The following is a 24,996-nucleotide window of genomic DNA, read 5'->3' as shown; positions in this document are numbered from 1 at the left end:
CTGTCAACTTTAGCGAGAAATGGTCTAAAACCAAATAAGGTCCTTGGTCACTTGTGTATGCATTATGGATCTGCCAAATACTCCCAATCAGCAAATCGGTTAATAATATGCATGCATTTTTGCTTCCGTCATTGTTGCCTTAGTCATTATTAGTCCAAGTACAAATCAAGAAACGTATGTACGTGGAGACAATTAGTCATCAAGATCGTCGCAAATATGTATTTGCACTTTTTCTAGACTACCTAAAACTCGTGTGCCAGCCAGCCGGACATGAATTCTTATTGTAATACAACTATTTACGTGTTGTCTTTTGTCAAAAATCTAGTCAAAAATGGTCAAAATCATCGCATTACGCAGGTTGCTAGTTATCTACGTAATTTGAAAACGGTACGACGCCCGTCACCCGTCGCGTAGGGCGTGAGTTTCGCTACTTTTAGAGTCCTAACGTTTTGACGTTATTATTGCGAAAAAATATGCTAACGTGCCCTGAAAATGCAGGCTTTCTATTATTAGTTTGGTACACGTAGATAAGTAGGCATCAAGATCATCTCAATTTTTTCAATATATACATATTTGCACTTTTTTTACAGACTAGCTCAAATTCATGTCAGACTAGTCAGAATCAATTGTGAATTTACAGCACTACAGATTGTGAATATGTAGTGCTGTAAATTCACTTTAGGAAAAACTGACTTCACAGCCCCCAAAACAATTAATTTCTAGAGCTATGCACAAATCTGTAGCTTAATTAGAGCTTTAACTTCACATCTAAAAGCCGTGAATTAACCCATGATTCCAAGATTGCACGTGACAGCCAGCCGTACATACATACTTACACATATGTAATTTAATGCACTTATCGTATTGTACACACTTCTTGTAAATGCAAACATTCAAAGGAGACTTGTCTCTCAATTATTTACACACGGCAAATAAACGTGAATAAATATCAACGTATGGATTTTAAGCGTGATTATTAGTTAAGTATTACATAATTAATGCAGACACAGAAGAACAAAAAGTGATGAAACTTTAAGAAATGTTAACATTATGAGAAACAATTTGTTACACGACACATACGTTTTTCCATCCATGCTCTTCTTCTTCTAGAAGGATTGGATACCGTTTTTTGTTTAAAGATTGATTACAGAAGCTGAAATATTTTCTGAATATGAATTTTATTTTATGTGTTGTTATAAATTTGATCAAAATTTTATTCTGCAGAAGGATTGAAAAACCCATATTTTTTAAGCGAAGATTGATTACAAAAGCTGAAATATTTTCTGAATATGAATTTTACTTCTTATGTTGTTATAATTTTATTAAAATTTTATTACAGGCTTTAAATGCTACTAAAATTTCCATTAATTTTTTTTCATTATCAACGCACATGCCACCACCACCTTGATGATCAATTATCTAAGTAAGTACATACATATGTTGTTAAATACCTAGTTTATTAACTAAACGCACCACAATTCATTAGTCACGGCATCATCCCATTAATTTAAAGTGCACACAAAACACAGATAGATAAATGTACCTACATACAACAAAGTAACAAAGCATGGGCAAAAGCTACGCAAAAAAGGCAAATGTATCGCAAAATCACTCAATTCCCACGGGGCATGCAATCCACAAAATCAAGCACATTTCTCATTTAACTAATCGTAAATAGTGGTAAAAAAACAATACAAAAGTTATTTACATAGTAGTAGGAGCCACATAAGGAAATCTAGTTTTTTTACACTAATTTGTTAAATTTTTGGCCATTTTTTAATGGACATCGAACAATGGGTCTAACAAGAGCGGGTCCCCTTTGCCCAACCCCCTCCAAAATTTTGTCCGCTTTTTGAACGGTTCCGGAATCATTTTGATGTCACGATTCAGCTGTAAAAATTTATACGAGGGGGATCCCACCGGTTCCCAGAGGCGAGTGTACACGTGCGTTTCTTCTTGGGGGAGGAGGGGTTCGCTGAAAGAGTGCAAATTTAGTATGCGAATTATATATATGCACTCTTAGAAAATTGGTATTAAGCCATTACTGAGTACATATGTAACTCTACTGGCATTTGGTAATAAAAGGCATTACGGTTTAGTAATGTTGTGGCAATGCAAAATTTACCAATCAGAAATAAACTACTACCAATCGGGTAGAGATTTATTACCAAATCAATACATTCTTAGAAAACTGATATTAAATCATTTCCGGAGTACATACAACATATGTATGTCACTCTACTGGCACTGGTAATAACGGGTATTACCGTTTAGTAATGTTGTGGTAATGAAAAATTTACCAGTCAAAAAAGAAACTGCTACCAATTCGGTATGAAGTTATTACCTAATCAATACCAGTACGTGCTATGTACGTAACTCTACCAGAGTTTTAACAGTGGATAATAAATTTGGCACAAAAAACTCACCCCGTCGCTGCAAAATTCGCTAAAAAAGTGGTCATCACATTTGACATTGATAACTCTTCGAGGTCTGCTTTTTTAAATCCGGGTTGGTACGTGGAACTATTGAAGTAGTAGAAAAGGTCTGCAGATCGGTTGCAAAAAAATGAATAAATGTTTTTAAATTTGCATAGCTTTCGTATGAATTTGTATAAATTCGCACAATTTTGCAAACAATACCTTCTCCACAGCCGACGCCCCAATTTTTTGCATCCCGTCCAACCACACGACCAAGACTGTATTTCCCTTTATAGCCAAAAATATATCCGTACGTTGGTGCCACCCTGGAGTGGGCGTGGATCGCTTTATGCACACCGGACAGGGTCAGTCTATCACCGTAAATCTGAAGCAAAATTAGCATATTATTCGCAATAAATAAACAGAATGTATTGAACTAATTCACGCAGATGCTTGTAAACGGTGCAAATTTTGTGCAAGTTAATTTCGCAAACTTTTTACCGATACAGGTTACAAAATTTACATGACGTAAATTTTTACAGTACAGTTACCAAAGTCTGCGTGAACTGTCTCTTTATGTAAATTTCTTAAATTTGCATATTATTCACAAAAACGGGAAATGTTGAACCAATTCATGCGGATTTTTGTAAACTGTGCAAATCTTGTACAACTAATTTCGCAAAACTTTTTCCCTGTACATACATTTATACAAAAGTAGTAAGTCCGCGTGAACTCTGTTTCTTTATGTAAATTTCTTACCGCAGCAATCTTACTCTCGGCCACAACTTTAGGATCACTCCTCCCAAAGTAAAACTTGGTCAAACTTTCCGTCATTTCCGTCACATTTTTTGACGTGTACTTGTAATCCAAATATATCGGGGCAACTTCTTTCCATTTCGTTCGTAGGCTTCCTTCCGTCACAAAACTTTGTAACACTACGTAAAAAAATATGCATAAGTTTCCTTAAAAATTCAAATTTCTTCGACTTAACATACTCGATAAGCCGAGATAACCCTCTTGCACGACGTGACTAAAAATCCATGGCTTATCCAAAATAGCGGCTCGTTTCCGATAAATTGTTTTAGGTTTCTGGGTCAAAAACGGTTCCTCAACGCCGCCCTCGGTCTCAATCACCGGCGAAAATAGGGTGCTCGGAAACGGTGAAAATTCCTACGCTCAAAATTTCTCTTATTTTTCAAAATTTTTTAAAACCTTCTAGGACTCGTTGCATCACCGCTAAAATCGTTAAAATCAGCACATTTTTAATCATTTCTTGGCTTTGAGAATTTATTTTAAAATTCTGGACCACAAATTTGTACTTACAGATTATTGCAAATTAAAACAATATACATACACCCCGATTTTGACACTTTTTGACCGAAAAGAAAATTGACACTTATCGAAACCGGTTTATCTCAATTTAAAAAATCATTACCATTCTATTAATCAACTTATTGACTACAAATTTGTCGCCCAGAATTTTAAAATAAATTTCCAGAGCCGAAAAATGGTTAAAAATGTGTTGATTTTGACCATTTTTAGTGATGCGTCATCAAGTCCTACATACGTTAAAATTAAACAATTACCAGGAGAGAATACTGTGCTGCTACTAAATCCACTGGATTCCTTTGCCGTAAACAATTCATCCCGATTTCCCCTCCGATCGGACAGTGGACCGCTTTCGCCAACAAATTCGTCAACCGGACCGATTCCTTCCGCGATTTAAATGCCCAATGAGTAAACGCTGACCCACTCAGCGACACGCCGCTAGAAGTGTAGGGTGACGACATGTTCGACAAGAGGTGCATGTGGGTGCTTGCAGCGCCAGAATTTTGCCCTAATAAATTATTAGTTAATTAATTAAAAATCTTTAATTGTAATTAAGAATGGAGGTCTCCCAGCGTTTGTACTCAGATTTTGAGAAAATTAGTGTTAATCGATCGCAAATTTAATTAATATGGAATTTGCATAATGGCACGATTTCCAAATTGTCGCATTTGGCAGAAATAATATTTGCATCCGTAGAGGAGAAAACGGGCAGTAAATTTGGAAAGTGTAAAATTTGCAAACTTTATTACTCTTTTTCTCCACTTTGCATGCAAATATTATTTCTGCCAAATGCGACAATTTGGAAATCGTGCCATTATGCAAATTCCATATTAATTAAATTTGCGATCGATTAACACTAATTTGCTCAAAATCTGAAAACAAACGCTGGGAGACCTCCACTGTTTTGTTAGTTTATTACCCACCCAATAAGGTAATTCGATTAGGGTCACCCCCAAATTCAGCAATGTTTTCATACACCCAGCGAATGGCGAGAGATTGATCTTTCAGCCCGTAGTTTCCTGGCGAATGGGAGTCACCCGTACTCAGAAATCCTAAATTTCAAAATTTCGAACTTTCATAAAAAATCCATGTTCAATTTTTTCACAGTTTTTTGTTGTTTGTATACCCAAAACGCCCAATCTGAAAATAAAATATCAAAATTAAACTAGATTAAATATCACTTTAGGTGAATTTTAAAGTCCTGAGAAAAATATTAACAATTTGAATTCTCGTTTACGAATTTCAATATTTTTTTCTCACCTGTAATTAAACGTGACCAAGATAACGTTCTTATCCAACAAGTATGCCGGACCTAGTTCGTCCCCCGCCCCCCAGTAGAAGCTCCCCCCGTGGATAACCATCACGACCGGGTACAAGTCTTTCCTCCTCCCCACAACCCCATTATTTTCGAGATATCCCACCTTTCAAAATCATCACGTTTCAAAATCAAATAAAATTTCCGAATCAAAATTTCCAAACAAAAATCCACCACAAAAACTTACATTCGGTGAGTAAACATTCACATATAAACAATCCTCCGACCCCACAACTCTCAATTGTCTCGGCAAAGATAACTGTAGACAGGCCGACCCTGGCTTTTTCGCGTCACGAATCCCATCCCATCCCGCAGGTGGGCTTGGACTCTGAAAAAAAAAAACCTCAAAAAATTCATTTCCACTTCAAAAAAAAAAAAAAAAAAAAATTCCAAAATTATTTACCCTAAATCGTCTCGCTGTCGCGTATGGAATCCCTTCAAACGCATAAATCGCCCCATTCCCCACACTTCGCATCACATAACCACGCAATTTTCCATACCTCGTGGTCACCACGGGGTCAAATTTTACTATTTTCGTCGAAAAGGACGACGACGACGACGACGACGACGACGCCGAACTCAACCCGTCCAAGGAATCATGACCAAGGTGACTGTACGCATGCCCCCCACTACCAATCTCCGGGGGAGGCAGTTTCGGATCACAGGAAACCAGGGAACACAACAAATTGACAAGAAATGTGGCCACGATGGCCATTTTGACGTCAAATTCTTGGCTTCCTTTAACCCAACATTTCACAAACTGAGACCCAAATCTTTTACATATTTCGTCCAACCAAACCGGAAATGAGTTCAAATCTCATCACGAAATGATCTCTTCGTCTTCGTCACTTTCCCCAAAATTCTGTCGTTAAAACTTAATTAAATCATTAACTACTCACTTAAATGATCACACATTCAATGATCTTTCAAATAAGTAATTTTATTTGCACAATTTTTTTTGCACAACTTTCAATTTCAAATAAAAACAACATTTCCTTCCGAATCCTTCCACTAAACTGAACTGGTTGAAGAGTTGATTAACTAATTTTAACGAGTTAATGGCTCGCATGTTGTCAAAATAAAATTCGAATTTCATGCCACGCCAGGGACCTATTATCACGTCAATTCACAACCACAACCACGCGACGCCATGGCACGCTTAATTTTGCAGTATTAAAACACGACTAAATAAATAAACGGGTTAATTAGTTTGCATTGTGATCCAAAACTAAATTAATGAGTAAATAGGAATGAAGGTGAATGTTAATAAGGTTTCGTTGCATTTATCGCTATGCGTAAAATCTTGACAGAATTGGCAATACCCTGGGAGGCGAAGTATGTAAATATTTCGTAATTTTGCACCAATTAAATTAAATCCCACGATTAAATAGGTAACACAACTGTGAGTGAGACTACATATAAATATGTGTAAATTTATAATAAAGGTGTACATTTTGTCAACGAGACGAAATGAATGGTAGAATTTTCTGTATAGATTTAAATGCATAGATATTTTATTTGTGTAACGATTTTTAATTTTGAGTCGACAAGGGTGGAATCGAAATATGTAAGAATGAGAGACAAGATTTTTTTTGGAAATTGTACAACTTGACGTCGCAATTAAGTTTTTTGAGTAATTAGCAACGATTAACTTTTAGATCATGTATGGGTTTGAAATAATTTGCAACTTCATAAATTCATCTTATGATTTTTCAATCTTTGCGCAGGTTTTTTTTTAATGTCTTCACTTCTTAAAAGCTAAAACTCCTAAAATAAGTACGTAGTCTCTGTGAACAGGCATGCTTTAAAATATAAGTGGTCAAAATGGTCAAAAATCTGGTAAAAATTGAATGTTTGATGGACATGCGAGTGAGTTTAGTATTTAGTTTTAACGTATTTGATTAAGTTGGTGGGGTTATGCAGTCACACCACTTCATGGTTTTTGTGGAGTACTAAAACTAAAACATGTTCAAACTATTCAAAGGACATCAAAATGGTGACTTGGAATTTAAAAATAATTTATTTTACGCGTAAGATTAACGTCGTTATGCGTATTACATCAGAATTTAAATCCTAAAACTACGGCGCAGATAGAAAACGCCATGGAACAATATCTACAGTAGTAGGAAAACGCGTTGCATTTCCTACTAAACTACCAGTAATTATAATGCATTTGCATAAGCATATTTCAAACTATCAGAAATTTATTAACCCTTTTTCACCCAACTTTATAAACCCACAACTTAAAATATATTATGTACATATGATTTACTAAACTAAATATCGAAACAATACATTTGTAAAACGAGCAATTTCTCATAATACTCGATTAAGTCGTCTTATCCACGTTGTTTTTTTTCTACTCTTCACTTCAACCCCAATATGCGAACGAGTACATGCATCTCCCACTGTGAGAACTTTCTTATGGCGACAACCGCATTTCGAGGCTTGGATTTCGAGTCAAGGTCTTTCCGATGACTTTTATTTGTCAATTTTCTTCTCGTCCCCTTTGTCTCCTCGAAAATACAGATATTTACATACACGACCCAACTAAACTAATCAATATTCAAGATAATTACGATGTTCTACACGTATTTTTTGATATGATAACTGTTTCATGATAAAATGCGTACAATCCTTTTCTTGATTGGAATAAGAAAGGAAACAAAATATGTACAACCCCCGAACAAAGCGGCGTCCTTTTCATATGTTTAGCGATAGGAATTAATTGATAATCATGTAATTTACTTACATTTACTTCCCCACTTGTTTTTTCATGGGGGACAATTAGCTTGAAATTGGTCTTCATTCCTGTGTCACAATTCTATCGAGTGGACGTTGTATTTAGTCAGCTAATTTTATAAAAGTGTGTTAAAAATTTGGTGGGTGATTACAGATCGACGAAAATTTGCAAGTTTTCAGGAAACTAAAATTAACAAGGTATTTATGTAAAGTTAAGCTCAGTAATTATCTAGCAATATTTATTTCCCTCATCGTGTCTAAATAGTACGAATTCGTGCAAAATTTGTATAAAGGCCAACAATTTTTGTTCTGATTGATAGCAAATCAAAAACGTATCGAACGTTGTGCATGCAAACTTAATCTATATTTGCAAACTCACAATAGTTCACATGACTTACTTTTGAAGAGTTTCAAGTGGACAGTTGGAAACTTAGAATTTAGACCAAATTACTAGAAATTTACAAAATTTGAAAAATTTGAAAACTTGACATTTTTTAAGTTAGGTTTAAATTAGCCAAGTTAAAGTCCGAGTCGACATAGGATACAAATTTATTTAATAATTTATGACACTACTGATCATTAAAATCATTTCACTGAAATTTCAAAATTTAAATTTGCAAGTTTAAGCATATTGAGATGACGAATTTTAATAATGCAACGTGTTAAACTGAAAAACGAGACCAATTCCAATTTCTTAAAATGCCAAGGTCGTAACATTGACGTTTTTTATTATTAAAAATAGTCTTTTTCTCATCCGTATCTCACGCCCCATCTTTTTGCTCAGATTTACATGTACAGCGAATAATTTAATGTTAAGCTATATAACTTTTAATCATTGTAAGCCAACATACGAAATTTATAAAAAGAAATAAATTTGCATCTTGGTTCACACGATGATAACGATAAGATACTCATTTCACATGAATTTCCCCATTAAATGCAAGTCAAGTCATGTTAACAATGCAACAATGAGTACAATACAATTCACACCATTTAATCGAATGAACTAGAAATACGGATAAGATAAAAATTTCCGAGTTTATCTTTCCAAATTTTGTATTTGTATGTACATAATCAAGTAATTAACGTGTCTAAAATTTGATCACTTTTTTCTTTCAGAAATATAACACAATCAATTCACGATGCATGTCTTGTCCACATTTTCATCCCTGTTGCTTATCACGGCCGCATTTATGATCTCTGATTCTTACCAGACTCGTAGAATTCGGGATGTTTCAGGTCACCGTAAGTCAATTCTCAATCAATAATGAAGTGTGCCTTGCATAACAAAATAATTTCACTGGGAATAAATTGGGTACTAAATCAATGGCATAAAATATTATTATTTTATGTCAATTTAATTTTGTACAAAATTACACTTTTCGTTAAAATTTAAATTGTAATTAAAAAATTATAGTTAAAGTTCAATGCCGAGTTAAATAAATATTTATAAATTCAGTCGCCAACGTTTAATTACAGGTTTTACTTGGATAAAAAAAATGTTAGGCAATGTTTTTACGGAAATAATTTGAAACAAAAGTTTAACCCAAGTTATGAACTGGTCATGTTTAATTACCGATTTTTCCGTATTTTACCTACCACATTTTTAAAACTGTCTTCTAATTTGAATTTATTAGATTCTGGTAGCGGTGCAATTGCAAATTTTGCCATGAAAGCGCTCACTAGTTTTCAATCCTTTATGAAAGAAGGGAACAACGAGTTAGGAATTCCACGCCTTGATCCCGTCCACATGGACAACTTTAACTATTCCTTGGACAATAATCCAGTCGGGTTTCGGATGGAAATCGTGTTCGAAGTGGGTCATAAAATTTTCGAAATTTATTTACTTACTTTTTACCAGATCAGTAATTAATTTTTAATTTGAATACTAGTCACCTGCGTTGGTGGGCCTCTCCTCGTACGAACTTAACGGTGCGAGTGAGTTGAGAGGACCCGATGGTTCAACCGTGGTCCAAATGACGATTGTTTTCCCGACAATTCAGGTAAATTTGGTTAAAGAATGATTAATTGTTGGCGAATAATAATTCACAAGGATATACTTAAAGTTCGGTAAAAATAATTTGCTAGTGAGCAATTCACACAGGTTTCGGTGACATTGTAAAATCAGTAAATTTTGCAAACATACCAACTTTTACAAATAATTTTTAAGAATTAGCTCAAAATTGTTTGCAAACTTGCTCCGATCAAGGTGCCCTTTTATTTGGTAAAAGTTTGTAAAATTATTTTGCATGAATTTTATGAGCTACCAATGAGTGCTTGAATTGCCTCAGTATTTTATTGGAAATTATTACCACCGTGGTAACGAATTTTAGTGTTAAAGGCAATTGGCCCGGATATGTGTAACCCAGTAAATTCTGTAATCTTGCTAAGTCAAAGGTTAACAAGAAAAATCAAGTTATTGTAAACTTCCACACATTTTTCGTACGTAGTTTTCACTTTGTATAATAAGTATGATTGCAAGTTATGCCGTTTACAAACATCGAGTGCATTGAAACAATTCACGCAGGGTTTGGTAATGTAGTAAAATTCGTAAACTTACAAAACTTCATAAAACTTTACTAATATTTATAAGGGAAAATGGGTTATGCATTTTTTTGAAGATTGACTCAAATCAAGGGCGTCTTTTTATATCGAATTGTCATTTTATCGTGAATTGCCTCAACATTGAAACCAAATTTGACATCTGCAAAAAAAATTGATTAATCAATGCGTTGCACTTCCACGACGTTTCGTAACTTTTGGAAGGTGGAAATATCTCAAAAGCTGTTTAGATAGCCAAGTTTGATGGCAAACCTTCACGCCAATTTATGTAATTTGATGAATTACTAGGCGACAAACATTTTATGTAGGTTTGGATTATTGGTAAAAAAAATTGGGAACTTTTCAACCTAAACTAAACTGTCAAATATTCAGTTTAATTGAATTTGTCATAGATTTGAAATTGCACATTTTTTTTACTCAAGTTGTAAACAAAAGATAGCTTTTTAAAGTATTTTTTTTATAAATTACACAGGTTATATAATTTGTCGAAAAATTATAATTTTACAAGTTTATTCGATTTTTAAGTCGTTGATTATATTTTTTAAAGCAGGAATAAGTTAAAAATAGTTTAGACCAAGTTGTGTTGAGAAATTTTAATTTGTAAAATTTATAATTGATTTTGTGAAATTCTTAAAAATTTGTTTAATAAAAATTAAGATTTTGCGTTAGTTGCATAGATTTTGCGTAGAAAACCATTGTCTAAATTTTATGGCCTTCCAAATCGGAATTAAAAACAATTAGCTACATTTCAGTGTAAAAAAAACTTGCAAAAAATTTGCCAACAATTTAATGCAGATTCGAGGACGCTACAAAGCCAATGGAAATATGTTCAGCTTTTTTAATCTGGCAAGTTCAGGAGATTTCGAGATTATCGGATCATCTCAAGTCCTTGCAGCGGAAGCGAAACTACGGGTATGCAATTTTTTTAAAAGAGCATTGAAATTCCCTTCAAAAAAATTATCGAAAAAAATCGAAATTTACGTTTCGTTCTTCCAGCCCGTAAACCAAACCCTGTTCGTGGACTACATTACCTCCCAATTTGTCGGAGGACGGGTAAAGTCTCAGTTTAACGATGTTTCCAATTCCGGTAAGAAATTTTAAAAAAATCAAATTTTGTCGCAAAATTTTACAAAAATTCGTACAATTTCTAAGGACATTTTACCACCCTCATGAACGAATTTCTCTCCGCAATGGGGACACATGTTTTCGATAAGAAACTCAAACCCGTCATCACAACGGCGATGAATGATTACATGAAGGTAAGAAAAACTAATTTTATGTTCAATCTCAAAAGTTTGGCAAAGTTGCATGCCAATATTTATTTTTTCTAGTTTCATTATTAGTTTGTAAAATAAAATAGATGGTTCAAACATTGGAAATTTTTAGTTTCGAAATCTCTAAATTTCTAGTTTCGAAATCATGAAATTTCCAGCCCCGCTCTAAACCATTTTAATTATTATAATATTATCAAAATTTGTAATTCAATTAAAAATATTATAATTCAACTTTATTTGATTTTTTTACTTGATCAACGATTTTATCCTAATTCGATAAATACTGAATGTCATCAATTACATAATTTCAAAAGTTTGTCTTTATGCGCAACTAATATCGCATTTTTTTCAAAATCTCTTATCATTTATTTCTTTGCAGGAATGGCTAAACGGAGCTTTCAGCAGTGTCACGACCAGTGAGATTTTAGGTCAGCAAAGTTCAGGGGGTGCAACTACCCCACAACAGCAACAATACAGTCCACCTCCCCAACCACAACAATCACCTCAACAATTCATTAACCAGCAACAACAACAACCTCAGCCACAACAACAACAAAGTCCGAGCTCTAATGTCCACCAGTTTCAACCTTTTGGCAAATAAATGATACATTCACACGCGATGTCAAAATCTGTAAAAAACACAAACGTAATAAAATCATTTCCTGATAGCCTTCCTCATTCTCGCTTCATTTACTTAATGAAAATCATACTTTAGTTAATTATTATTTAGCATGGTGAATATAAATTTCTGACAAATTTTTTCCAATATTTAGGGAAAGAGTGTCAAAATATTTATTTATTTATGAAAGAAAGTGAAAGAAAATGAATTTTCGAACATTTTTTTGCTATCCAAATAAAAAAGCACAATAAAATTCCTTCAAAAGTTTAATCATCATGTTAAATAAAAATGCAAATATTTATAACTCATGCTTATTAATTTTTCAAGTGTTTGCTGGCTAAGAAATAATCAGAACTTACATAAAGAGAAAATTATTGTGGAAGAGCTCGTCTAAAATCTAAAATGACTTCAATATTTAATTCATCCTCCCAAAAATTAAAGGTATTTATCAAAACAAAACAACAGTAGCACGTACATAATAAATGTACATATGCATTACGTGCATCTTTTCAAAGCATGGTGCAAAATTAATATTAATTTTTAACCTTGCCAATTTCCACTAAAGATTTAATTAAATATTTAACGAGCTCTGTATGTATGTAATAGCTTAAAAATTTTAACTAACTAATGAACGAGAGGTCAAGAGCAAAGTCCAGTCCAATGCCACGCCACGCCACGCCACACTCATTCGCCAGACCAGACTGGAGTGAAACAAAGTCCATGGACGGACGGACGGAATACCGGATTTTAATTAGAAACAGCGTCATCAATTTACTAATGAGTTATGAGACTATCGTATTTTAAATTGGTTACACAAGTCGGTGGTGGTGGTGCTAATAAATAACAGCGCAGCCAAACGAATTAGCAAATTCAACCATTTGCACTAATGTGGTTTATATAATTTATAAAAATTGCGACACTAGAAATTATGGATATTTTCAAAATCACGCAATTTGTATTGTGGGATTTTCGGAGGATTGCATACGCGTTGAGAGCAAAAATAAGAAGGAAGTGTGGTACGAGGAATCGAACCTCGTGTCTTTCTCATGCCTGGAGAACACCTTACCACTAGGCTAACCGCCCTGCTTCCTATCCTTGCTCTCTTTTGCAACCACCAAATTCCACTATTCTCTCCTACAGTATAAATACGTTCTTAAGTTCTATTCAAACAAAAACTTTAAATCTTTCTCATTCCAAAAACCGTTGAAAAACTATTACAGTTTTTTAATAACCCAAGGGGAACACCGTTTTGAAAAAAATATGGAATTAATAATTTCATAAAATGTATTACAGATGGGATCATGCGAAACTCTTCAGTTTACTAAACTGCCACTAAACTACAAAAGTTGTTGTACCTCAAAAAGTTAACAATTTTGCCTGAGGAAATTATAAATTAATATAATATTAGCCAAAGTTTGATGCCGATTCGAAAAAATTGTAGAATTAACAATTCCGTAAAATTATTTTAAGATAATACAAATAAAACTTTGTCAAAAATTGGATTAGAAAAATGATACCAAGTAATTTTATGTAAGAAATCTTAAAATTCTAATATTAAGATACTTCGATAAAATTAACATGCACAGTACAAAAAATATCCGTTTTGTAATTAATTCACTATTTATCACTTTCTGCAATTAGCATTGTGTTCATATGCAACTTAGATAATCATAAAATGATTCGTGTTAAAAAATTTTCAAAACAAAATTTTTCGGCCAAATTCGTCCTCTAAAATTGTAAATTTAGACTCAATTTCTAAGTCAAGAAGGATTTTGGAAAGTTGCCTAGATTTAAATTAAAACAAAATCTTAATCATATTAAGGAAATAGCAGAAAAATAAATATAATTAATGACGTGATGTCATTCTAGCAAGTTTTAAATTGTATATAAAAAGAGATGACACGAATTTCCATATTTTAAGAACACGTTATACGATTATGAACAATTATTTTATTCGAATTTATAAACAGATTTATGAATTCCGAGATCATTGTGAATGAGCACTTTTTAGCTGCACGGCAATCAAGGTGTTCGTCAAGAAAATGCTGAGCAGCTAAATGAACAAAATGCCAAAATTATGGTTATACACGATTTTATGTACAACAATTGAAAATTTATAGGATAATTATTTACCGAGGCGAAAAAAGAGTACGAAATGGTGCTAAATGGTCCACCCCTAATGCCGGAGAGTGATGCTCTATCCCGTAATTCGGTAGCGATAAGGATTTCGATCCCGTTTAATGAGGTCATCGCATTCCCTTGGTCACATTGTTTTGTCACGAGTCGTAAATGGGTGCAAGAACTTTGATAAATCTGAAAACAATTGGTACGTGCTTAATTTAGCAGTAATAAATAGTTTGCATATTCCTAAGCGTTTGTTCCACTTCGGAATTTTTATGTTGAAAAAAATCGGGAATTTTTGTCTGAAAATTGGAAATTTAGGTCTTTTATTTCCTATTACGAAGAACATGGATTTTGCTAAAAAAGACGAGATTTCTACTGTTTTTTTTTGTATCTAAATAAAAAACAAGATTAAAACCAAATTTTCTTAATAGATAAACAGTAAGGCAATTCACGCAGTCCTTGGTAATTTTCTAAAATTTTATAACATAATTTTACAAACTTTCACTAAATTAAAAGATGCCCTTGATCTGAGCAAGTTTACAAAAATTTGTAAGCTAGTTTTCTTCCTAAATATTTGTAAAATTTTGTGAAAGTTTGTAGGGTTACTGAATTCACGGATTTTACAAAGTTACCTCGCCAGCAGATTTATTATTAGGGGTCAATAAATGATCTCGGGACAAGTTTGTGACCTTATTTAGGGCATTATGCAAAAGCTCGGCTGGATAACTACGATTTAGAAAAAATTGGAGCATTTTATAACTTTGGATTAAAAAATCGCTATCATCGCTACAAATGCGTTTTAAACGTAAAAATTGAGAAAAGGGAATGCTATCAAGAATGTGTTTGGGATGACACGAGTTGTATGGAAGATACGAATGTGAATCAGTGGGCTTATAAAAAATTGAGGTTTTGATTTTAAATGAATCAATGCTAAGTGTAAGGTCAAGGAAAGAAACGGTGCTCGAAGAAACATTGTTCTCATATTTTAAGCACGGGTGCCAAACTGAGAAAGCGTTTAAGAAAATATGAATTTCGCTTTCAGTGGCTTGAAAGAACATTAAAATATCGTCAATAAAGCGTTTGTATACAAGGGGAAGGGGACCGACATAAATTTCAAAGAATAATTTCTCTTGATATGCAAGGAAAGAACAAGCATAGCTTGGGCCAACTTTCGTACCCATCGCCACGCCGGAAGTTTGGGAGTAAAACTCGGAATTGAATTCGAAAGCGTTTAAAGTGAGGACTAATTCTAACAAACGTACCAATACGTGAGAAGGGGGATCGTTTACAGGTCGGGAGTCAAAAAAGAATTTTGCGGCTGTCAAGCCATCAGCATGGGGAATGACCGTGTAAAGCTGGGTCGCATCCGAAGTAACAAGGAAAGTTGAGTTATTATGTGGGTCAAGGGGGAAGGAAAAATCTTTCAGAAAACACAGCAAATCCGTCGTATCCTTAAGATATGATGGGGTTTGCGCGATTATGGGGTGTAAAACAGAGTCAACAAAAGCCGAAATTAAAGAAGTTGGACATGACACTGTCGACACGATTGGTCGACCGGGGTTGCCGACTTTGTGGATTTTAGGTAACAAATAGAATTGGGAACAGCGAGGGGACTTTTCAATTAAACGTTGAGCAATTAAAGGAAGCTCACCACTACCAACATAATTACCAACAGTTTTAGAAACTTGTTTTTGATAAATTGGAGTTGGATCGTGGTCAAGTTTACAATAAAATGAAGAATTATTAAGTTGGGAGAGAGCCTCAGCTATATATAGGTCACGTGACCAAACAACTACTGAACCACCCTTGTCCGATTTTCCGATGACAATGTCATCACGGGAGGTAAGACTTTTTACGGCTGAGAGTTCGTTAGGGGAGAGGTTTGAATGTTTAGATTTAAAAATGGAACCGTCGTCGGGAAGGGCAGACCGACAAGTATTAATGAAATATTCTAATTCAGGGATCTGATTTGAAGGAGGGGTCCAGGAACTCTTTTTTGGGGCAACCGAATTAATTATTAATTCAGAGTTGGACAGATTAGAATCAGGGGACGAGTTGAAGGAAGAAGTACCAAAATAACCATGAAGGCGCAAGCGGCGGAAAAAAAGTTCATGGTCCCTATGCAAATCAAATAAATTGGACTTCTCAGGGGTCGGAGAGAAACTAAGTCCACGACTAAGCAAAGATTTCTCATCTGGGGAAATAAATAAATCGGAGGGAATAGTGACGACCGCTTTATCGGATGAAAAATTGGGGGCGGGTGTCAAAATTGGGGAAGGTGGGCTTGGAGGGCAAAGTTTGTTAAATTTAGAGTCCTTCCTGCTCAATAGAAAATTAAAATACCGATTATTAAAATACCGGGCAAGATCTATAATTCTACCATAAGTGTTTGGTGAGGCATGTCTCCTCAAATTACTACGAGAGTCATAAATTTGTGAAGAGAGTACGATATTTTGCTTAATTGAATGTTGTAGAGTCAAATTAATTAAAGAAAAAGACGCATTACGTAAACATTTACCGAACAGGTGTTTTTCATTCACAGTAGGAACGAAACCGGGACTAAATTTTAGTTGAAACCCAATTGGAATGACTTTTTTAGAAAAACAACGACGTAAAAATTGAATATGAGAGGAGAGACGACATTTCTTTAAAAGCAAATTAAAGTAGGACTTTGCGAGTTCAATAATGGAGAAAGGGTAGGAGTTAATTGAATAGAGGAATTTATTGAATATTTGGGATTGGGTGGCCATTGTCGAGAAATTTGGGAAAAAGGGATGCACAAAAATTGAGGATAATAGTTGGTAAAATGTGCGAGTGAGTATAATAAGGAGTAAGGACGGGGATGAGACTCACTGTAAATTGTAGAATCCGGATTTAAGGGCCAATGGTCAACGTTTCGAACCTTCGTTCTTCTTCAGGACCGGAGGGAGAATTTTTGGTGACTGCTCACGGGAAGAACCAATGTGAGTGTGAAGGAATGGGGATAGGAAGGATGGAAAGGAAGACTGCCAGACCACGTGGGCGTAGCAGTTACGTTGACCATTGGCCCTTAAATCCGGATTCTACAATTTACAGTGAGTCTCATCCCCGTCCTTACTCCCTAAAGTCAGTTAGATACTTTGCCTGTCGACTTTGTGTTTGTCAAATTTCAATAAAAATATAATATTGAGGCAATTCACGTAACCTTATAAAATCCGTGCGTTTTGTAAAATAATTTTAAAAACTTTTACCAAATAAGAGTAAATTCAAAAAAATTCTATACTAATTTTGCTCAGAAATATTTGTAAAATTTTGTAAGTTTACGGATTATACAAAGTTATCAAGGACTGTGAATTGCCTCATTGACTTTCAGTAAGCATGAATGAAAGTTCAGATATTCACGAACATAATATGAATGGCAAAAATAAATTGCAATGCGTACAAGCATTTCATTTGATCCATGCTAAAATTACGCCGTACTAAAAATAAAATTCTACTAACAATGGAACCTTTTTTCAAGCTACACGAGATAAGCTTAGTGACTTATGCTAAAAAATCAAGCTAAAAATTAGAAACGACGTGGTACTTATCTTTCCGTTGAATGGGCACTTGGAGGTCAAATATTTGAGGGCAAAGTTCACAGGAGCGGCCTGTTTTTTTCTCAAGCGGGCGAGCGGAGGAGTGAAAATTTTCTATACGAGGTCACTCCGCTCCTTTCACTCTCGCGCTAGTTTCGTTACTAGTATGCAATCAATATGCATTTCCAAAAATATACAGCGAAATGTGGCAATAAAAATAAGTCAACTTTAAGGATTATGATTTCTAATTAATTAATACATTAATTAGACGCACTTATAATTTATTGAACCCATCGTCACTTTTTTATTACGGATCGGTGGATAGTAGGATCTTAAAAAGCAAATATAAAATTATACGAATGTATACACTAATTTACCAGATTGTGAAATTTTGGCAAAAATAATATTCATTGAATGAAGTGCGAGCGTGCGAGAGTTGACCTCGAAGGATAAAATTTTCACTCCTCCGCTCGCCCGCTTGAGAAAAAATAGCCCGCTCCTGTGAACTTTACCCTCAAATATTTGACCTCCAAGTGCCCATTCAACGGAAAGATAAGTACCACGTCATTTCTAATTTTTAGCTTGATTTTTTAGCACAAGTCACTAAGCTTATCTCGTGTAGCTTGAAAAAAGGTTCCATTGTAAGTCAACCAAATCCTGGAAAAACCTGGCCACTACATGTTACCAATTCGTGTCAGAGATTGTCTCTCCAAAAAGTAAAGTGTTGTTGAATAATAATAATCGTGCCTATAAAATCGTTGGAATTCCATTCTCTCCAATGTTAATAGTCTGATTGAGCTGGAGATAAATACTGCAACCCTAGCAAAATTTTAGCATAATATTAGCCCAACACTTGCTCAAACAATAACAACAGAGATTGTACCATCTTTTTTGTTATTTGTTGACTTGGAGTGACGCAAAAGGATGCAAAAGCCATAAAAATGAGAAATTACATATTCGCTAAAATAAAATTACCTACCAGGATGTGTTATAAATTCAGAGAATTTTTTACCCTTCTCTTTAGCTTTCAGGTATTTTAACGGTTTCAAGTAAATCTCGAGTTGAAAATTATGTTAGTGGTAGATTTCGTATAAAAATATTAATGATTTTCTCAAAGTCGTAAATGTATCCTTTTTTCGGAATGGTCATGTAAAATTAGCGAAATTTCTGCTATATACACTGTTAGAAATCTGGTATAGTCAGGCAGGTATTGATTTCCAGGTATTAAAAGTGCTACCGCTTGGTACTAAAATTATACCGGTCCGTTAAAGAATTTGCTATCGATATGGTAAGACTGTAATACCGAGTTATTACTACACGGTATTACTAATCAAAACCACTTTGGTAGTCATACATGAATACCGCTTGGTACTATTTTACTACTGGATTTCGAAGAGTACATGATTAATTTAAGAGTCCTCTTAATTTCTATGTTGTCTAAAAATAGAAATGTGTATACGTCTTGATTGACATGATGAGCATAAAATATTTATTACCACACCACACCGAAGTCTGGTGGACAGGTGTGATGGATCGTCTCTCAAACAGAATGTGGTAAATAAATTAAATGCAGAACATTATGCCCTGTGTATGAGTTGAGACATTGCAAATTCCACTTTAATAAGAACAATCTACAAATAGTGCTAAATTTAGGAGCGATAATCAGAGTAGACCACCCATCGCAGACCACCTGACTTTTTATTAAGACCATCGTAAGACGAGATGAGTGATGCACTGACATGCTAATCATGCATCTATTTTTAGATTTTAATAATGGTAAGCAAACATAATTTAACCCGGCCTGAATTTACTTTCCGGTAATTTTTTTCGAGGTGGTTGTACTAACAAGGACAGATATGTAAAGCAATTTGAGGCAAATAGCAGAATTATATGCTCAATTCCAGCAGATCATACCTGATTACTCTAAATCTAGCCACAAGTAAATTATTATTATTTCCTTTTCGACGTCAAGTTATTACATTACAGATTTGGTGAGAAAAATTTCTAATTTACGCAATTTTTGGCAAGATCATTCTTAATTTATTGTGTGTAACACTAGTTTGAGAAAATTCAAGTTTTTGGAGTTCCATGTACCGATTTTTATTAAAAACTCTAATTTAGGAATAACATGAAAACTCAGTACATAAAGACATCCAGCAGACACTTATTCTGGAAAAAATAAAAATGCGGTTTATGATTTTGCTGTATTTTGTATTTACTTGGTAGTTTAACTAGACCTGCAGAATTGCAAAATTTACTGCAAGTCATTAACACAATCTCGTACATACATCCAACATTGCTATATATTTCTATTTCTGTCAATACTAGCATGGTTTAACAGAACAATTACCAAGGTACTAAGAATAGTGCTGCATAAAAGCCTGTGTAATCAGGATCGTATTCATGTGCGTATTTACAAAGGACATAAAGGTTTTGCGGTGTTTTTTTATGTAATGGCTCGCTCCGTGGTGTGATGCCCAAACATACGAACACATTCCCAAAAAGCAGATTTATTATCAACGAGGTGGTTGCGAAAACCGAGATGAAATGAAATTAAGCCCACTTGGTAAACCCAATACCAGAGAAAGAGAGATCTACGTCATAGTAAACATGAGAACAATGGCCTGAACAATCGAACAACAACTGGCATGCTGCATGGTAAACTCTGCTGCTCAAATTGCAGAGCCGTACCGTGAAATTTTCAGGCCTGGTATGAGCTTCAGTGCCGGGCCCTTCATGTTCAATATATTCGATATTACGTAATCGTTTTCGCTCCAGAATACTAATAGTATCTTGGAGCGAAGTAATATTTTACCTATTTAGAGCACACTATTTTCCCAGATCCACGGGAAAATAGTGACAATTAAATTGTAATTTTAAATTGCTCACACACCAAAATTACCCGAACCATAATTTACGTTTTCCTGCGGGACAACATTCATGAATGTTCGTGTTTTCGGTTGTGGCAGAATTTGTGAATATATTTAAGCCAAATCAGGGTTTTTCAAAGTGATAAACTTTGACCCCATTTCTAGGTTATGGTAAATTTGCCCCCTAGCAAGGCACATTTCAAGTTGCCATAAAACATGTAGGTTCAGTTAAAATGACGATTTTGCATATTAATTAAAATCCGAAAGTCAGACTATTAAAATTAAAAATTGTCCAGTATGTATGTCTGCCCAAATTCATACAAAAATAATTACCCATGAAAAACAAATAATATCTAGCAGTTTAACGTTAGATACATTCAAACAAAAATTATTCCACACAAATAAATTTTCTTACATGTAAGAAATGAATTTTGGATTTTTTTTGTAAAATCTTCAATACACAAAAGTCTATTATACCTAGTGTAAAGCTAGCGACCCGGCCCGGGCCCTTACGGGCCCCGGGCCTGGTATTTGCTACCACCATATACCACTGTTGGTACGGTACTGTCAAATTGCATTGCCAAAATATTCATGGAAATTATTTCATTCAATTACCAAGTAATTTGCCTAATAATACATCAATTCTGTTCGACTGAATTGACTAGTTTTCGTAAACATCATGCTAATTCGCACGTTTTCAATTTCGGGATGGAAAAGTGGTGGAAAATTAATCTGGATTATGGATCCCGTTTTAATTTATCATGTTCTGGAATTATTTTGTCAATGGTTTTTCTAATCCAGCGGACAAAATTCCCATCCTCAACACTTTATCCGTTGGAGATTGAGTACGTGCCGTGCTGAGCCAAATGCCCACTAATAAAATGTTTATGAACGAAACGAACCACAACCACGTCAATCAAAATCTCTTAATCTGGACCAATATAATTTTTATTGATGGAGAGAGCGACGTATGAAAGTACCAAATTGCGACACGGTCACAAAGGTCATCTGCATATTCATCAAACGAAACACTAGTGAGTGAGATGTATATAAATAAAATACGTGCACATGTCGATATTATCAAAATTCTGGTATATTTGATTTACACGTACATACGTTCTTAATCTGAGGGGATACGTGCATAAATAATTTCGTTGACAAGTGTACGTTATCATGATGTTGTGATGAGTTAAATTTATCAATTTCTTAAGGTGATGAGCCATTTGAGAGAAGTTGATGAATGGATGATAAGCACGTATCAAAACAACATGACATCAGATGATGAGATATTAATAGTTAACAAAACTTTGACTAGTTTAATGCCGATATTATTATGTTTATTTAAATGGTTTCCTATGAATCATCTTCGAGTAGGTGCAGTTCCGATATTAAATTTTTTTATTTACACGGTTTACTACGAATGATTTAAAAGATTGGTGTTCAAAAGTTAAGGCAGAGTTAAAAAAGTAATAGATTTTGTGCGTTTTTTATGCATATTTATAAATTTGCTTAGCGCACTTTATGTGGATACGATTTTTGTGACGAGTTCAATCAATTTGCACATAATTTTTGCGTAGTCGAATATTATTATGTGCTCATTGTCATTATATATAATTTTCCTACGATCATTTTGAAATTTAACACTATTAGAAATCTGGTATAGTCAGGCAGGTATTGATTTCTCGGTATTAAAGTTGCTACTGCTTGGTATTAAAATTACCTATATACCAGTCCGTAAAAAAACTGCTACGGATGTAGTAAAACTTTTTAATACCGAGCTATTACTACACGGTATTACTGATCAATACCACGTTAGTGGTCATATATGAATATGCAAATATCATAAAATATTTTATGATAATATTTTTTTTGGTTCTGAAAACAATTGTTTACAATGTGAAAATTAGCATATGAAAAACCGAGAAGAATAAATATTTCAAAATATATCCTCTTGAGTTCAAATCAATATGAAAAATATTTTATAATGATACCAATGAGTTATAAATTATAGCTAACCTATCATCCTATCTGTTATAAACAGTTGTTGCAATTTTGTTTTTGCAAAATATTTTCATCGACGCAAAACATGTGCAATAAATATTGCAAAGGTAAACAAAATTGCACATAAAATTAAAACTACTTCGCAATGATTCGAGTTGAATTGATTATCCAAATTACTTTTCGCCACGAGGCAATAAATTTTAAGTTGTGCTTTATGCGAGGCTTGAGATGATGAATGGTGTCGCAATGTCTAAATTTGTCCAGAATAATAAACCAAGAAATCACTGTCAAAAGTGTATGTTATCATGTTGTCATTTCACTTCACTTATATTTGATAAGGTATAAATGGATGATAAGCCCAACGCACGTTTTAAGACAAAAATATGAAGACAGTTATTAATTCATAAGTTGAAATACGCCCCAAAATTTTATCTCATGAGGTTGCAAAATATTTGTTTTTGCTAATCTCAAAAATTTGCAAAATAATTTCAAGTGAAAGTTAAATGCCGGTGATAATTTTTGGTGAAATAATTATGACGTCTCGTATAACAGATTTTGATTTTTTCTTTTACAAGTATCAGCAAAAAGACAAAATTTTGAACAGCTTGTAATTTATGTACCGTGCCGTAATCCCAAAAATTTGCAAAAAATTGAAGTAAGCTTAACTGCTGGTATAATTTTATGGTAAAATAATTATGACGGTATGTGATATTTTTTACTACAATAGAAGACAAAGTGACTAAATTTTGAACAACTCGTAATTTTTTAACGTGCTCTCTGTTACAAAATCGTCTTCCTTGACTGAACGTAATGTTACTTTTATACACACATTTTGAAACATCATGAATGAACCATTCCAAGTCGAACGACTACAAATTCATGAAATCTGCACATCTCGTTCCATTCATTTTATTCATGGTTGCAAAACTCGGTTCTTAATGGGTTGCTGTATATTTTCGTATCCTCAAAGAACGCCCAAAAAATTACATGTTTAGTCAGTTAAACGATGATGATGATACACACGTCCTGGTCGTGTTTGTTTGTTTTCTTGTTAACGAGGCAGTCAAGGCCAAATCAGTTCATAATAATGTTGAGCTGCCTAAATACGAGATTTTTTTAAAAAGTAGACAGACATTAATTTGGGGAGGAAGTAAGACCCACTTTTTTGGGCAGAGGTGACGAAGTTGCGATAAGAATAGAACAGAATAATTATGTACAGAAGAAGAGAAAATTTACCGTTTTGGTTAGAATTTAAATATGCATAAGAAGATGCAACTGCACTCAAGGGGTTCGAACTGGATTATCCGGATGCGATTTTGAGGTCAGGACGAGATAGGGTTTCGTTCTGCAGGAAAGTAGCATTAATTCATTTAAAATGGGAATGTGTAAACATTTCAAACGTTTATTTATGCAATTTTTTTACGTAATATGTTTATCAGCTATAAAGGGTTTTTAAAGTTGAAAGTTACGGAATTTCGGGACTCGGGTATTTAGAAAAGCGAGACACCAAGCAAGAATGTTAAAGAATGTTAAAGTAAGTAATGTACGAATGCATTTTGCAAAAAATACAAAAAGTGGACAAAAGAGTACAATATATACAATTGCAAAGAGTACAATTTTACAATTTCATCTGCACTTCTGTAGTGAATACTAATTGATTAATATACCATCCCCATCTTGCAAACCAATTTTGTCGAAAGACATTCCACCTAGATTTTAAAAACGGATATAATTTACTGAAAAATATTTTCAACGACACTAAACTTGTACAAATTAAGATTCACTAATACTAATATTAAGATGCACTAATCATAACTCTGAGTTCAACTAAAGACAAAAACAAAATTGACCTTATGCAAAATATTTACACTAACGCAAGCTTATGCAATATTGCAAACAAGATTGCGCTTAAAACTGAAACCATCTCGTAAATACTTCGCAATAATTCGAGTTGAATTGATTATCCAAATTTCTTCTCGCCACGAGGCAGTAAAGATTAAGTTCTGGTTTATGCAAGATTTACGATGAGTGATGTCTAAATTTGTCCAGAACATGGATTCAGCATGAGACACGTTATTTGGCAAACATAGTTCGTTTGTAGAAGCAGTTGACATTTTATGTACAATTTAATCATTCACATTTTTAACATGGAAAAATATGTAAATCAACTGATTATGCATGTGTCA

The 24,996-nt window shown here is 34.0% G+C and overlaps 2 protein-coding genes and 1 long non-coding RNA gene across 3 annotated transcripts; 1 reads left to right on the top strand and 2 right to left on the bottom strand.

Annotated features, from left to right (window-relative positions):
- Positions 1-1,193: 1,193 nt before the first annotated feature.
- LOC110860692 (venom carboxylesterase-6) lies at positions 1,194-6,512 on the bottom strand. The gene is made up of 11 exons (XM_022109784.2): positions 5,465-6,512; positions 5,249-5,389; positions 5,007-5,167; positions 4,873-4,886; positions 4,670-4,798; positions 4,004-4,254; positions 3,413-3,587; positions 3,177-3,352; positions 2,640-2,802; positions 2,427-2,544; positions 1,194-1,975 (listed from the first exon to the last, which is right to left on the bottom strand). Exons 1-11 carry the CDS (start codon positions 5,774-5,776, stop codon positions 1,777-1,779), a joined length of 1,839 nt encoding a protein of 612 aa, XP_021965476.1. The 5' UTR covers positions 5,777-6,512; the 3' UTR covers positions 1,194-1,776.
- A 1,331-nt stretch (positions 6,513-7,843) lies between these two features.
- On the top strand, positions 7,844-12,307 carry LOC110860602. The gene is made up of 8 exons (XM_022109665.2): positions 7,844-8,001; positions 8,923-9,048; positions 9,441-9,619; positions 9,696-9,806; positions 11,161-11,277; positions 11,362-11,452; positions 11,518-11,624; positions 12,019-12,307. Exons 2-8 carry the CDS (start codon positions 8,946-8,948, stop codon positions 12,238-12,240), a joined length of 930 nt encoding a protein of 309 aa, XP_021965357.1. The 5' UTR covers positions 7,844-8,001; positions 8,923-8,945; the 3' UTR covers positions 12,241-12,307.
- A 1,250-nt stretch (positions 12,308-13,557) lies between these two features.
- Positions 13,558-14,879, bottom strand: LOC110860560. The gene is made up of 2 exons (XR_004837338.1): positions 14,392-14,879; positions 13,558-14,311 (listed from the first exon to the last, which is right to left on the bottom strand). It is a non-coding gene; the product is annotated as an uncharacterized LOC110860560 (long non-coding RNA).
- Positions 14,880-24,996: the final 10,117 nt, after the last annotated feature.

Source organism: Folsomia candida, unplaced genomic scaffold (genome assembly GCF_002217175.1).
Source record: "Folsomia candida strain VU population unplaced genomic scaffold, ASM221717v1 Fcan01_Sc033, whole genome shotgun sequence".
Lineage (NCBI taxonomy): Eukaryota > Metazoa > Arthropoda > Collembola > Entomobryomorpha > Isotomidae > Folsomia > Folsomia candida.
Note: the sequence above shows the minus strand (reverse complement) of the source record. Positions and strands in the feature narration are given on the sequence as shown.